The following is a 15,446-nucleotide window of genomic DNA, read 5'->3' as shown; positions in this document are numbered from 1 at the left end:
TTCGAATTCCGCCGCGGCGAGGCCCGACGGCTTAAGCATCTAAATGTCCTCCGCAAGGAGGGGATTCTCGGTGGAGTGAGAATCTAATATTATAGGTACTTGTACCTTATAGATACAATTGTATCACACAAGACATTATATTTCAAACCACTTTTTTTTTTTTTCTTTTGTGCACCTCTTTTTTGTAATTATCGCCATCTGCGTCTCCCGCCTCTGCACCCCGCATCATGGTGTTTATCGCCAACATCAATCAGAACTCCACCAACACCCCAATCGTCTTTTAATTGCAACACACCAACTCCACCAGCATGCAATTCTAAGAGAATGAGAGACAGAGAGATTCGTCAAGAGAAATGAAAAGGAGTACGACGTTAATTAAGACAAGTAATACATAGAAAAAAAGGGGAGAGAGGGCATCATAAAATGACAAAAATTATCTTTTACCAACAACAGCAACGATTGCAAATGCGAAAAACAGACTGACAACAAATTGACAAAGAGTAAATAAAAAAAAGAGGACACTCTGCCTCTCATTCGCTGCCTGCTTTCTGTCTTGTTCCCTTTGTCCAGCCTTTCGATTCATCTAATCACCATCCACCCCTTTCATCCCTGCTCAGCAACCTCCCATCTCCAATCCTTCCAAGTCTCCCTCTCTGAACGGATCTCTAGTGGGCAAAAACAGGCAGTTAGAAAAAAAAAGACGACAAAAAAGCAAGATAAAACGTCGGGTATTTCGGCAAATTTCGGCGGCGGGCGGCGGTTTGAGTTGTTGAGTCAAGGTTTAGGTTGAGGCGCGTTGGGGAGGGATTTGTATTTCTCTCTCGAGGCGGGAAGTTGCGGATGTCCACCGAGCGTAGGGGGTGAAGATAAGGCCAGCGGTTCATCTTCCCTTTCCAATCATGCTCCAAATACATTAGATCGGTTACAGCTCGTGTCGGGATGAACGAATCGGTTCCCCATACGCTCGAGGGAAGAAGGTAGAGAGAGAATCGCGTGTCGGAGATATAGAAGAAGCCTCGGAGGTTTCGCGCCGGAAAAAGGGGGAAAGTCGTCGAGATAAAGAGTAGCCGCCAAAGGGGGAAAAAACCAAGGAGATCAAGTATCGGTCGTTCCTCTACTTCTTGGCAGGGGCAGGAGGAGCCTTGACATTGTTGGAAAGCCAAGCCAGACCCTCGAGGAGACCCTCTCCCGTGGTGGCACAACTGGGCACCACGTACCAGACCTTGTCCTTGAGCTTGGTGAGCTGGAGGGCGTCGGTGACTTCTTGAGGTTTCATGGCTGAAGACGTTAGCATTATGTTGGAGATACAGAAGAAGAGGGCGCTTACCTTCTGCCAGATCTTGCTTGTTGGCAAAGACGAGTAGTAGACTGTCCTTCATCTCGCGATCGTTGATGATGCGATGCAGTTCTTGTCTCGCCTCGTCCATACGGTTCCGATCAGAAGAGTCAATAACAAAGATCAAACCCTGAGTACCTAAATCACAACATCAGCATCCTATCTATCTCCATATGCCTCTCCAAACTCACCGCTAAAGTAGTGCCTCCACAGAGGTCGAATCTTGTCCTGACCACCGACGTCCCAGACGTTGAACTTGACATTCTTGTACGTCACAGTCTCGACGTTGAAGCCAACAGTAGGAATAGTCGTAACATCCTGTCCGAGCTTGAGCTTGTACAGGATGGTGGTCTTTCCGGCGGCGTCGAGGCCCAGCATCAGGAGTCGCATCTCCTTGGATCCGAAGATCTTGCCCATCATCTTGGAGAGTTGGCCGCCCATGGTTGCGGCTGTAGAATCGACGGTCGAAGTGTATGTTCGGTCGGGTAGATGTTAAAGGAAGAACAAGGTCGGTGCGCCTTTTCTTTTCGGTACTCGTCGCGGTTTAGTTGTGGTGTGATGATCCGATACTCGGGGGTGGGAAGAAGGGGTGGGCTCTTGATGTTTCGTTTCAAGCCCAACGGAGCTGCGGCGCAAAGCAAGATCAGTCAGTAAACAAGCAGCCATACAATACAACAATGCGCCGTAAGAATAGAGCGAGAACTCACCAGTTTGATAGTCAAATGCGAATAGAGTAAACGTCCAGGGTCTGGGAAACGTGGCTGTTGACTTTTTGGTGTTTTTCTTTTCCCCCCTCCTTGTTTGAACTTGGAGAATTCCCACTTCTGTTGCTGCCTTGTCTCTCTCCACTCGATTCGCTGATAGGGAAAAAAGAAGAATCCTTCGAAAGTATTGCACTTTGTTTCGTTCAGTAGTTCGCAAAAAAAGGGCGATTCAACTTTTGTTCGTTCGTCCCCCGTCAGGGGAAAAAAGAAAAGGGAAAATCAGATCCATCCTATGCCCCCATGAGCCAAGCGAAGCACTGGGCTTCCTCTCTCTCCTCCTCCTCTCCCCCTGGTCTGAGCCTCTCTCGGACTAGCGCCGCACGGGGCAACGGCCGCCTGCAGGGCCACCACTGATGGGGCATCTCCAGCGAGTGTCCACGACCTTTAGGGGATTGGGTCCCCCCGCCCCTGAGGCCCCTAAGGCCCCCCCAGTCGTGGTCCCTGAAATGAGCTGCCCCGTGTGCCTGTAAGGTACCCGCGCATCCGCCTGAGTCTCTTCTACCCCCGGCTGAAATTCAAGTCCAGTCCCATCATGAGCGGCGGCTGTCCCACCGGTACCTAACGCTCCACCGTCTCTAAGCGCGACGGGCAGGTCACTCCACGACGGACACTCGTCATAACCGACGCCGGGGGACACTTCTCCTCCTGGCCCTCCGTCGTCATAGTATAAGAGACCGACATTTGCTAACGGACATTGCATTGCACGCCAATGGGTATACCATTCATGCGCCTAACTTATTATATCAGATCTGCTATGGATGCCATATCGCTTCCGCTGGCTATCCTTATTATCGCCTACTGCCTCGCCTTGCCATCCGAGACTCGTCATGGGACTCTTTAAGCGAATCCATCCAATTCTTTGCCCATGACAGACAACTGCTTCTCTCACTTTCCCTCGCCGGCTATGCAAAAGTCCAACCTCAAGCTCTATACTCAATCACAAATCTCCGCTCAACCTGCTGCAGCGTCGTCGAATCATTCTCCCCCTCGAACTTGAGGTTCACCTTGCCGCCGTTGTCCATGCTGTGCACCTCGGCCTTGTAAAACGTAGTAGTGTTGGGGTACAGTGCAAGAACCACCTTGCCTGACTCCCAGTCCTTCAGTGAGCCCGCTTGGCTCTCGGGCGTGATCGGGATCATGCTGCTGGCGCTCGACCGGTACTCCTTCTGCTTACTCTGGTCGTCCGGTTCGATATCGAGCACCTTGTACCGCCGGCTCTTACCTTCACCCATCACCTGGGCCACCTCGCCCAGGATCCAGTCCGTCGTCTGGTCGCCGTTGACCGCCTTGGGCTTGAAGGCGACCGCATCGCCCTTGGAAAAGACAACCTTGAACTTGCTGTTGGATCCCGATCCGACCCCGCTCCCAACTGACCCCTGAGGCTCGACACTATCGGCCTTGGGCGGCATGCTGTCGCGGTCCCGGTCCCGGTCTCGGTCTCTCGCCCGGTCACCGTACTTGCGCGAGGACCCTCCGATGGGGCTCGGCACCGGTGAGTCGCCGGCGCCGTCAAAGTCGTAGAGCGAGGCCGTGTTGTCCCTGGCCTGTCTCTTGCCGGGTCCTGCGGTCGCGGCCTCAGACTGCTCCTTAGCTTGCACTACAGCGCGGAGCACTTTGAGCTGCTCAATGGTGTTCTTGATGTTGGTCATGTTCGCCTCCGAGTGCTTCACCCCTGTCCGGCAGTGCTGCTCCATCTGTTGCAGCAGATCACCCGGAACCTTGTCAGTTTCCATGGTGCCCGCCTGCTTATCCAGGTTGACAAGCTCTCCGAGACTATCGTTCTCCGCATTTATCCCGGACACAATATCTCCAATCTGACTCTTGCAGAGCTCCCATATCTGCACCTCTTCACCATGGTTATTACCATTGTTCCTGTTGGTCGCCCGCCCACTGCGGTTTCGTTGCGACATCTCGCGACTGTGACGCTCCGGCTTGGCGGAGTCGGCCCTCGGTATGCTATGCGCGGGGGGTTCGCTCCTGGGCGACCTCTTGGGGGTGGATGTGTCCGAGGTAATGTCCCGACTATGGTTCTTGGTCCTCGACTTGGTCGGGCGGCTCGGGGTCGAATCTCTGCTAGACGGGTCCTGCCGCTTCGTGCCAGATCGTCTCGGCTCCGGGGTGCCGGAGGACTGTCGCAGCGACTCCTGGAAGCTGTTCTCCCTCGAGTGGGTGCCGCTGCGTCGCGGTTTGAGCGGGATCTGGTAGTAGGGGCCCAGGTCCTCCTGGAGGTTCTTCAATTCGTCCCGCGCAGGCTTCTTCCCGTTAGCCATCCTGCCCCGATACCAACCCGCCTAAACAAAATGTCGCAATAAGAATCAGGCCAAGAAAGGAGGGGCACAGACGGTATGGTAAAGATGCCGGATAGAGAAGAGTATCCATGTTGACACAGAAGACCGCAGAGGAAAGGAAAATGCTTCAAGTCGACTAACCTTGTGACAGTAGGCCCAGTTATTGAGCGGCCGAGGCGGGATGGTATGGGGAAGGAAAGGCGGCTAAGACAGAAAGCGCGTCGCAGACAAGAAAGAAGTGATCGGCAGAGAAGGAAGGAAGGAAACGAATTTGAAGAAGCTTGCTTTCATAAACAACGTGGCCAGGTCAGGTGGGTATCAACTCATTGTATGCGCCAAAGCAAACCTCGAAATTTTTCCCAGAGTTTGCTCACTGAGAGGGTATCATGTCGTCGTCTGTCTGTCTTGGCTGTCGTGATATGCTCTCCGCCCGACAAATGAGGCCGATGATGCGGTGGGAAAGTAAAAGCCGGCAGAAATCAAGGCGGTGAGGGGTACAGGCTTGCCTGATTTGGCAAGTGCGGCGGCTTATCGGATGATGGATAAGCCACGTGCGAATTGAGATCGTGAGGGTATCCGCACTGTCTGAGCATCGCCGTATTCCGTATACCGATTGGTCTGTGCTCATCCGTAGTCGAAGAAGCAATAGACAGGTCAGTCTCTTGCAGTGACAAGCTTATGGGGAGCAGAGAATGGTATATAAACAATGTCCTCTCATTCATACAGCTAAATTCATCATGAGACATCCGCTACCTGACCTGTTTCTGGTACTCACCAACGGCCTCAAGTCGGCATCAACCGTGTTAGCCTATGACATCCTCACTTACACGCCAGGACTGGTCACTTCTTGATACTTCAATTCAAAACACCCTCTTATTACCTATTGAGTCTTCTGACAATGTCTCCTCCCAGAACAATCGCCATCATCGGCTCCGCAATAGCCGGCCCAACCCTCGCCCTCCAAATCCTCTCCCACCCCATCCTCCGCCACACCTTCACTCCCATCCTCTTCGACTCATCCCCCTCCCCCTCAGATTCTGGCTCCCGCGCCGGCGCAACAGTCGGCCTATTCGCCAACGGCCTCTATCCGTTACACCGTCTTGGCCTCGAGTCTTCAATCAAGACACAAGGCTTTGAGTGTGGTGCACTGTCGACGTGGAACTGTGATTATGATGGCGGGGTTGAGAGGTTGAATACGCAGGGTGATCTTATGTGGAGTGGTGATCTTCAGACGGGCGTTGTCTACTTTGAGAGATGGGCTTTACAGAAGCTGCTGGTCGAAAAGGTGAAAGAACTCGGCGGAGAAGTGAACTGGGAGAAAAAGGCCGTTGCCTTCACATCCCTCGACGATGGAACTATGAGGGTCGCCTTTGAGGATGGAACAAACATCGCGACAGACCTCCTCATCGGCGCTGACGGAGGATACTCTGGCGTTAGAAGATTCATCCTCAACCAGAGAAACAAGGCCACCGCGGAGGAGAGATGGCTGCCCGACTTCATGGGCCTGACTGGCATATACGGCGTATCTACCAGTGAGCAAGCGCCGTCTTCCACAGCCAAGTTCAGCGAATCCCACCTCATGCTGCTCAATGACGGTTTTCTCGCCACGGGCCCTTGTCCCCAGGGCAGAACACGATGGGATCTCATCCTTCCTGAAGCTTCACCTCCTTCATCATCCTCGCCCATAGAATCCGACCCCAGACCTGATGCAGAGCCATGGCAATCTTCAATGCTCCCAAGTCAATACCCCCTCAGCTCCACTGTCGATATTCTCCGACAGCACCGCAACGTCTTCCACCCCTACGCCGGCAGCCTCGAAGCCCTCTTCTCATCCGCAGACCGCATCATCCGCACACCCCTCCGTCAACGCATATGGAACCAGGATGAAATCCAATGGGGAAACGTAGCTCTCATCGGAGACGCAGCACGTCTAATGCTGCCGACAAGTGGTCAGGGAACAGGCTTCGCCATTGAGGATGCCATGGTATTAGCCAGGTCACTACTCAAGCACGCAACTTCAGATACAAAGACCGGTATTAGAGTTGCGTTGGAAGAGTATGCACGAATTAGGGAGCCGAGATCCAAGAAGATGGGCAGTCTTGCGGCGGTGGCGGCGACGTGGAGTACCAGCAAGTCGTGGTTTTGGAGGGGATTGAGATATTATGGGTCAAAGTGGCAGCGCGATAGACCAGAGCCAAGGTAAGGAAAGTCGGTTATCTGTAACGTGTGATGCTAACTTTCACCAGCAGGGGAACGAACAAAGACGGCTGGCCGTTCAACGAGAGGATTGATGTTGACGACTCAACCAAGTGATGATACGTATCTATCGACCATGAAGCGAAGTCAACCCTTGAGGAACCTGACAACGTACACTCTCGAGTTAATCACGTATCTCCTATCAAAAGAATATACAGGGATGCTGTGTAAAGGATCAAGCGCAACCCCAGTTGGCGCAAGGCCTGTCGGTCAAGGTTAGCTTATCAGAGGGAAGACAGGGTATGAGTGACCAATCTCCCATCATGAATACACCCCCTACTCCAAGTACTTTGAGAAAAAGACACCGATATGGCATGTAGATGAACGTGATATTAAAAAGTATATACAGCCACATCATTCAATGGCCAAAAGCTAAAAGCATCGTTTTTTACGCTCTTCCTCACACGCCAAACCCCCCGACTCAAACTCATAGCTTCTCTTTAGAGTCATCAATCTCGCAAAACGCCTTATAAGTCGTAAACTCATCATCCTCGCCCCCCTCGGACTCGAGCACGCACTCGGCCGTAGCGCCGACAAAGTACACCCACCCCTCGCGAATCTCGGCGCTCGTGGGGCCGACAGAGATCTTGCCCTTGCCGCTGGTGCAGATGACGATGCTGGGCCCGTCGAGGGGCTCAAAGGTGGCCTTTGCGCCGTCACCCCGGAGCAGGGTGCGCACCACGCTGAACTCGTCGATAGGAGGGTCGTAGAGGACCACGGCTGAGCCAGAGCTGTAGCCGCTGCGGTTGAGCGTCGCGTAGGGGTACTCTGTGGGTGACATCTTTTGCTCCTCGATGGGGGCGTAGTTGTAGGTCAACATGTCGACAAGGGTGGGGACGTCCTTGAACTTGGGAGTGAAGCCTGCGCGGACAACGTTGTCCGAGGCAGCCATGCACTCCATAATGTCTCCAGAGATGTAGGCGTGAATATCATCAGCAACCAGGAACAAGGCCTCACCAGGCTCGAGAGTGACAAAGTTGAGGAAGAAGAGCACAAACAGGCCAATGTCGTCACCAAACTCGCCGTGACATCGCTGAACGAGCTCAGAAAGCTTCTCGCCAGATGTAGCAGCCACGCCGCCAGCAGCGAAACCAGCACCCTCGCTGCTCGCTTGCTCAACCAGCTTAGCAGTCTGCTCAGCAATCGCCTCAGCAGACGAGTTCATGAGCGCGCCAAAAACCTTCTTCAGCAGCACCTTCTTGTTCTCACTAACACCCTCCTCCTCATCCTTGGCGACCTTCGCAAACTCGGCAGCAGCCTCGTCTCCCACCAGAGACCTCAGCGCAGGCACAGACTCGAGAAAGTGCGCAATCTCAGCCAGAGGGCGGAACCCGCAGAGACCCTCGAAGGGGGTGATGGCGATAGCCATCTCGGGCTTGTGGTTGTCATCGGGGTAGTTCTTGGGGTCGCGGGCGTGGAGTTGCTCGGCGAGCTTCTTGTTGGGGTGGGCCTGGATCGAGAGGGCCTTGTTTATCGAGAGCACCTTGAAGAGGAAAGGGAGCTTCTCGCCGTAGCGGGAGATGATGGTGGACGAGAGGAAGGCTTTGTTGTCCTGGACGAGCTCGAGGAGGGATCGGCCGGTCTTGACGTCTCGGGAGGGATTTGAGGGATGTGTGCCCATCCAGAGCTGCAAAACATGTCAGTCATTGGCAAAGATCATGAAGTTTTCGAGGTATACCTCAGCGTAAGGAGTGTCTGACTCGATCTTAAGGTCGTCAGATGGCGTAGCAGCAGCGAAGCGAGCAGCAGCAGACTCGTTGCCCTTCTTGCCCCAGGCGTACGAGTTGACGCCGCATTGCAGTCTTAGTAGAGGAACCTGCATCTTGGAAGGTTGTCGGTGGTAGTGCGACTCTGAATGCGATTGCGACGCTGGGATAGCTTCAGATGGCGGGGAAGTAGATGCCAGGTGTGCGTGTTGGAGGCGGTCGTTTAAGAAACAGCACACAAAGCGAGCAAACGTGCAACTTTGCAGGAGCTGTAGAAAATCAGAAAGAAACAGGTGACGCCCAAAGACTTTCTCCGCTCCAGAAGAAATATCTGGTCAAACGTGGGATGACGAGGTGGAGGCAGGAGGGGGAGCTCGAAATAGATCAGCAAGATGCAGATTGGTGAAGATCAGACGCGGAAGGAAGCCCTCCGTCTGCAAACCACTGTAAGCTACAGCGCCTGCAGGACTCTACGGGCAGGTGCCCGGTCATTGTCCCGCAGCGGAGCTTCCCCCTGAAGCCATACCGGAGTAGCGCCGCTGACCTACCCCGCTGTGGACCTGGGGTTTACCTGTTTGGGGCCATGTCTCGATGCCATGTGATGACGGGCTTTCATTAGATTCATCTCGTTCAATGTAATTGTCCAGGGGTTATTGATCTCGACTCGATTGTCGGTTTATTGAAACGTGGCTGAGCTGGGGTGGACCATTGGATAAACTATTAAACAATGGCTCCAACAGATATTAGAACAGCTTCATATTAATCACCACCGTGCCAACAGAGACACACCACCAACAGTCAGACTATCAACTCGAGATGGATCATTAGCTATCTACTATCCAAGTAGTTAATTTCATGTACAGCTGTCTCCCATCAGGAGTGCAGAGTCTCATCTCGTCAAGATCCCATCAAAAAGACTACCAACCAAACCAAAGCAAGCCCATTAACACGCCCATACCCATCTTCCATCCCAATGTCATTTTCCCTTTGCCAACTCACTCCAATTTTCGCCTGATCAAGATGTACATACCCAACACCCAATATCCATTTTCGCCTTCCTAATATCCGTATGCGTTTGGCTGTGTCTGATGAATATCGTGCAAGCCCAACATACAACGAGTCAATAACTCAACCCAGTCTCTACAGAGAGAACATCGGGGAGTGAAAAATTCAAGATGCAATGCACCATGATGACCAACCATGTGATTAAAACAAAAGTAAGAACAAAAGAGACAAAAGTAATGAAAAAGACCAGGCATAACGACCCGACTCGGTGTCGTTCGAAGACGGGAAAAAGTGTTCGACGACAAAACGCCAAGGGTGACACAACACCAACGCTCTCGTCTTGCCTCCCCATCAGACGTTGTGCCTCACAACCTCAACCCATCAAACCCCTCACTCATGCGAGAAAAAAGGGTCCCCCAGCAAGTCTATGAGCAGTTCATCCGTCCTGCTCCGCGCGGGGAAGCGTCAGAGAGGTTCTCACCCCTGCATTCGCGAGTCTCTCGACAACGACGACGACCATTATCGTCATCCACCGCGAACAGAGAACCATGGCAGTTGGCTCATTCACATCTCGATGCTCAGGTCCAAAAACATAAACACACTGCAACTCCTCTGCTGAGAGCAGGCCAGAAAAAAACACATTTTCAAACGCCGAGAGCCAGTAGGGAGGGAATCCATGGTCCCAATAAGAGAAACAACTTCATCAACCGACGGCTCAGACGTCTCCCCTCATCCTCGAAGTGTCCCCGCAGTCTTGCGGTAGCTATCCGCCGCGGCTTCTGCCCCCGTGCCTCCGACGTCTCCAGGAGGAAGCATGTACGACGCGGGCTGCGCCATGTACGTCGTGGCCCCGTGTGCCATCGAGAACGGCGACCCAACTCTGCCGCTGCCGCCGTTCATCATGGGCACCTCACGGCGCGCCGACGTCGTAGCGGCCGCCGTAGTCGCCGCCGTCGTAGTGTCCGTGTAGCGGTACGTGAGGTCGGGTCCTGGACCTCCTCCTCCTCCTCCTCCGACGCGCATCGAGTCGGCCGGAGTATAGAGAGAAGCCTCGGAGGAGCTGGCATGTGTGTAGAGATCATTGCTCGTGCGGGTGAGCTGCGAGGCTAGCGTCATGGGAGGATACGAGGATAGGCCCGCGGCCGAAGCTACGCTCGAGGGCTCGTAACTCGTGTAACTCGAAGGCGTCTCGGAATCTGGGCTCGCAGGCGACGTGCCCGCCGTGGTCGACGTCTGCGCCGAGGAGCCCCTGCCGCCGCTCCCAAAGATGGAGCTGCAGCCCGAATCGTTCCGGTACGACGACGACGAGGACCCTATTGAACTGGGAACTGATGACCGTCCCACGGGCATGGGCAGCACCCTGTCGCCCATGTTGACACCCGCCGCCATGTTCTGGAACGTCATGCTCGTCGAGTCGGCCGCCACCGGAGCCGGTCGGTGTACCAGGCTCGTGGTCGGAGCCCCGCTGCTGTAGGCGTAGTTGGGCTCCGTGTCAACGCAGATGCTCTCAGATTTCCCCACCGTGCTGGAGCCGATGCGGTAGTTGATGCCATAGTCCGAGTCATGCATCGAAGGGTACGCCGGCGGATACATGGTATAGTTGATGCCTTGATCTTCAGCATATCCATTGCTCCAGCTGGAGAGGGGGTAGAGGGACTTTGCGGTATACGCAAAGGTTGTAGGAGCTCGATAGATGAAGGGGTCGCTAGCATTCATTGGCAGGCCGTCGGGGTAGTGAGTGGTAGTCGGCGGGAGAGGCGGGACGACGGAGCTTCCTCGCGCCTGATACTGTCGAGAAGCCTCTAGACTATAGTTAAACGACTCCTGCTTCATGGGTGTCTCTTGCGAAGCAACCTAGACGGAAGCGTAAGTCCCGGAACGTCATAAAGCACCTCCCCCCTGAAAGACATACTCTGAGAAACTGGCAGGGCTCGTAGCCTGCGTTCTTGCAGTTTGTGCATGGTCCCCCATTGCCAGAATCGCCGCTGCACCGGATCTTCCTCTTTCGACACCGCCCACACTGGATCTGTTGTTAGCCCGCTACACAACTATGTAAGTCTCGCGCACACCACACACACCAGGGGGAGAAGACGTAAAGGGTAAGGAAGGTGGGGTATATACTCACAGCGACTGCGATACGCTTCCTTTGAGGCGCCACATCATCAATCATGTCTCTCTCACTGATGATGGTTGTTCGCGTGTCCGGGTGGATGGGGTAAGCCAAGCTCCGACGCTCCGGGTATGATGAGTAGCCGTTCATCCTGCTATACCGTCGGACGTCGGCCGGCGCATAGCAAGTTGGAGTGACCATGGTATAACTACCAAGTCTGTCGAGGTTCAAAGGGTAAAGGGTGAGTGGGGAGATGCTCAACGGGTGACTGGCAGAGGTTGCAGCTGGGGCTTCCTCATCAGTGCCAGCAACCGTCTTGTCAAGTCAGCCTGGATCGATTCAATGGCAAACTCTGATGAGTCTTGATCCTAGGGACAAGGTGTGTGATGTACGAGCCGTTGCCGGTTTGCCAGCACTCGTCCGTCGGGGCTCTCGAGAAGTGTAAGTGGTTTGTCCAGTCAAGGATGGAGAGTGTATATCGCCAGCTGTATCAAGCAGTTGAGTTGAGATTTGAAGTAAAAGACAAATCTCATCACCTCTTAACTTGACAGCTCAGACAAGACGTGTTCGACAAGATCAAGAGATTGAAAGAAGGAGAGAATCAGAGGCAGCAAGATCTGCAGCCGTGGCATGCTGTTATACTCTGCCCGTACCACTCTCCCACTAGTCCTGGTACAGGACGTTATATCTTTGTTTGCCGCACCCAGCCTGCTCACTACCATCTCGCCGTCCAATAAACGGTCCCCTCGCCCCGGGAAGACCACCGTGCCCACTCAGAGAGGCGGCCAAGGGGAAATGGTCGAGGCATCCTCCAGTAGCTTCGCAAGCACACACACCTACCACAGCAGACGTCAACGTCTCTCTCTCACCTTGCAAGGGTGTGGAGCAAGCCGCGGACGCTGTGTGGCTGCCGGGACCCTCAGTTACGCGAGGGTCGCCGGCCTTCGGATGCCCACAGGTAGCTGCAGAATGATGGGGATACCATGCGGCACTAGCTTCCATGGCTATCTGAGTGAGGCGATTGCAAACATGCCAGGTTTGGATCCCAACAGGAGATGAGGGGCGCCTAGATCTGGATCACCGATCAGAATGAGGTCTTCCCCGGATCGTACAGCGAGCCCTGCTGGTCTGAGATTTTTGACAGAATCATGAGCCCTCAGGACGCCGCTGGGACCAAGACACACCTCTGAGACATGTTCATCTCTGTCTCCAACTCAGCCGCATATCTACAGTCTGTAGAGTTGGCGTGAATTCATGACTCTGACACAGCATCTGAGGCGAGACTGACGCTCTTCTTCCCCACGTTGCGCCGCCCATTCCACCCTTTATCGGATCTCCGTGCAGCATCAATCTCGAAGCAGCCCACCGTCATGTCCAGGGACTTGTTTGCCAAACGGTCTCCATTCCTTTCTCGGCCCCGTGTCTATATGGAGAAAGGGGGTCATAAAGAAACGGGCAGCGACGAGATGACTGCGGGGACAAACAGACATGTCTTTTGCCAAAACCTCGCCCATGTCTTGGCCCCGGCTGAGTGAGCAAACTCGCAACCAGTAAGACAATGTCACAAGACATGATGGTTCCAAGATGATGAGAAGGCCGTCCCCATGGCAAGTCCAGGAGAGCAAAGCTTGGGGGGTGGGCAGAGTCCCCTCTCGGTTGTGACGCAGCGTATGGTCACTCGTCAACAGATGCTGTAAACACTTTCTTGTCGTCATGTAACACCAGTGCGCTGCGACCAGAGAAGCCAACACAGTGAGAGCCAGAGCCTGGGGGTCCAAGTTTGCCTTGGCTCTCCTGATTCAACTAAGCCCCCGAAGACCCATGTCGACAGCTCCATGCGGCTCAGATCAAGCCGCGGCATTCTTCGGGGAAAGTTCCTCAAACCCGGTATTTGGGATGAGACCCTGGGCTCCTAGCTAACCCCTGCCAGGATAAACGACACATGTCGAAGCAAAAGCGACGACCTTGATGCACAAGACCCGTGATTCGATAGCAGAACAAACGCAGCGTCTAACTCGATTGAGCAAACACTCATACTGTGGTCGTCTGCAACATGGCCAGGACGCCTTGGCACCCCAAGCCTCCGTCAAGCAAGACAAGGAGATGAGACGACGAGAGCAAGCCATGGCCGAGAAGCTGATCCGCTGTCCCCTTCGGGCCTTTTTCATCTTCTTTCTCGTCTCTCTCGAGTTTCTATTCTCAGTCCCCAAACCTGCCAATGTGCAATGTTTCCCCGCGACGTCCCCCTCCGTTGGTTGTTTTTAGACGAACAAGATCCGTTGTAGATTGATCCGAGCACTTCTTTACCACGGCAAAAACCAATGGGGATAGACTTTGACTGAAGAGGGATACCGCCGTGTCTGCCGTTGCACAAAAGTACAGTGTTGGGTTGAGAGCTTCACTCTCCTTGACCCTGTTGCTGGGTCGAAGCTGTGCCCTCATCTTTGGGCGCCAATGCTCAAAGGCGAGACGCAGGACACGAGTTTCTTCGCCATGGATACAGACAGCCAAACGGTCGCGTTGGTGTGGGTGTATATATAGAATCAAGGTCAGAGCCCGTATTGGAAACGTCCGCGCAGAGGCAGAACAAGAAACATATCGCCCAGGGGCCAAACTGATAGGAGCAAGACTCCGATGGAAGCTGCAGATTGACGGACAGGAACTAGATCCCTGGTTATTCGAGTAAAACGAGCTTTGGAGCGCCACATGCCAGGCTCAAGGGGCTCATGCATGAGATCGCTGACGAGGCTGTCTGATTTGCTTGCTCCCCGTGTGCGCCTCCATCAGGTTCGGGGGGCTGTCTCTCTTGGGGCTGGTATCTCCAACTCAACTTCAGCGCCACTTCGGTTGCGCAGTGTGTCCCTCGAGTAAAAACGGCTGCTCACAACATCTCATGAGTAAGGACAGGTTCTGCAAACAACATGGCAGAGACCAAAAGAGAGGTTGGGGGTATATCTCAGCCCCCAATTCGTCAAAGTGTAGGGGGCATGGGGTATCAGTTGTCAGACCCTACAACCAGGGACGGACGCCATCTCGAGTTCAACTTGTCTGTCTCAACATCTCTGAGAGACTGAGCACGGTGAACAAACGAACAGCATCATAGGAGTGCCGTCCCTTTGAGCCCAGCTTGTTTCAATTGGTTCCAGAGTGGAACCTTCTCGCATCGATGAGCAACCAGATTCCTCGTATCGAGCCTCCGTCTCTCCCCTGGCATGGAGACGACATACACGTCGCCAACGGACTTTCCTAGTCAAGCATAGGCTCGCTTCTGCCCTTCTTCTTTTCTGTTTCCATACCCTGTTGTTGTCGCAGCCCGCAGGTCCTCTGGACGAAACCTCAACCTCCGCCGCCGCGTCAAGGACAGCAAAACGTCCGCAACTGCACATGACACGGCGAGCGCGGGTCCCAGTGCGGAAAATTTTGGCCCAGCAGCGTCCCGAGGGGAGATGTCGCCTACCGCGCTGTCATTAAAGGGTGTGACACGTGAGAATGCACATTTCCGTCTTGCGTATCCTGTGGCACTGGCGATTGGCCCATCGTGTCCAGGGGTTGACTCTGAACCTCTCTGTGACGCCCATCAAGCAAGGTGAGGGGGGAGGACTGAACGGTGGCTGACGGCGAGATCATCCACGCCATGGTTGCTATGTCCCCGATGGTCAGAAGCATCTGTAGCGATCCGAAAAGCACGCGGGGGGGATCTCCATCTCTCGAATCCAGAGCCAAGGACGCTTGCAGAGAAGTATCTGAAACTCACCCTTCTCAAGAGATAATATCACAAGGCCTCGTGGAATTCTCTTGGCGCATGTTGCTTCCCGTCAGAGACTCAAATCGCAGTCCAGGCCACGCCCCAGCCCTCAAGCACCCTGCGACAGGCTCTTTGACCTCCCCAAGGTTGCACATCTCGACAAAGTCTCGCCTGAAAGGTCTCATGCCCGAGATACCTATGTGTCGGTGTTACAGTATGCACCAAGGTGCCCACGC

General features: G+C 54.1%; 5 protein-coding genes across 5 annotated transcripts; 1 reads left to right on the top strand and 4 right to left on the bottom strand.

Annotated features, from left to right (window-relative positions):
* Positions 1-1,114: 1,114 nt before the first annotated feature.
* LRP88_07219 (ADP-ribosylation factor family-domain-containing protein) lies at positions 1,115-1,777 on the bottom strand (the record flags this gene model as incomplete). Its single annotated transcript, XM_083243753.1, has 3 exons — positions 1,115-1,278; positions 1,328-1,474; positions 1,528-1,777. The coding sequence occupies 3 exons, from the start codon at positions 1,775-1,777 to the stop codon at positions 1,115-1,117; spliced, it is 561 nt and encodes a 186-aa protein (XP_083100977.1).
* A 1,243-nt stretch (positions 1,778-3,020) lies between these two features.
* On the bottom strand, positions 3,021-4,370 carry LRP88_07218 (SGF29 tudor-like domain-containing protein; the record flags this gene model as incomplete). The annotated part of the gene is made up of 1 exon (XM_083243752.1): positions 3,021-4,370. One exon carries the CDS (start codon positions 4,368-4,370, stop codon positions 3,021-3,023), a length of 1,350 nt encoding a protein of 449 aa, XP_083100976.1.
* Positions 4,371-5,125: 755 nt separating this feature from the next.
* On the top strand, positions 5,126-6,701 carry LRP88_07217 (FAD-dependent oxidoreductase; the record flags this gene model as incomplete). Its single annotated transcript, XM_083243751.1, has 3 exons — positions 5,126-5,175; positions 5,301-6,587; positions 6,638-6,701. 3 exons carry the CDS (start codon positions 5,126-5,128, stop codon positions 6,699-6,701), a joined length of 1,401 nt encoding a protein of 466 aa, XP_083100975.1.
* A 370-nt stretch (positions 6,702-7,071) lies between these two features.
* LRP88_07216 (mannose-6-phosphate isomerase PMI40) lies at positions 7,072-8,466 on the bottom strand (the record flags this gene model as incomplete). The annotated part of the gene is made up of 2 exons (XM_083243750.1): positions 7,072-8,271; positions 8,323-8,466. 2 exons carry the CDS (start codon positions 8,464-8,466, stop codon positions 7,072-7,074), a joined length of 1,344 nt encoding a protein of 447 aa, XP_083100974.1.
* A 1,618-nt stretch (positions 8,467-10,084) lies between these two features.
* LRP88_07215 (Zn(II)2Cys6 transcription factor domain-containing protein) lies at positions 10,085-11,615 on the bottom strand (the record flags this gene model as incomplete). Its single annotated transcript, XM_083243749.1, has 3 exons — positions 10,085-11,209; positions 11,268-11,375; positions 11,481-11,615. The coding sequence occupies 3 exons, from the start codon at positions 11,613-11,615 to the stop codon at positions 10,085-10,087; spliced, it is 1,368 nt and encodes a 455-aa protein (XP_083100973.1).
* Positions 11,616-15,446: the final 3,831 nt, after the last annotated feature.

The sequence above is a fragment of the Fusarium phalaenopsidis genome, assembly GCF_050370095.1.
Source record: "Fusarium phalaenopsidis strain FUZ10S chromosome Unknown contig_32298, whole genome shotgun sequence".
Taxonomy (NCBI): Eukaryota; Fungi; Ascomycota; class Sordariomycetes; order Hypocreales; family Nectriaceae; genus Fusarium; species Fusarium phalaenopsidis.
Note: the sequence above shows the minus strand (reverse complement) of the source record. Positions and strands in the feature narration are given on the sequence as shown.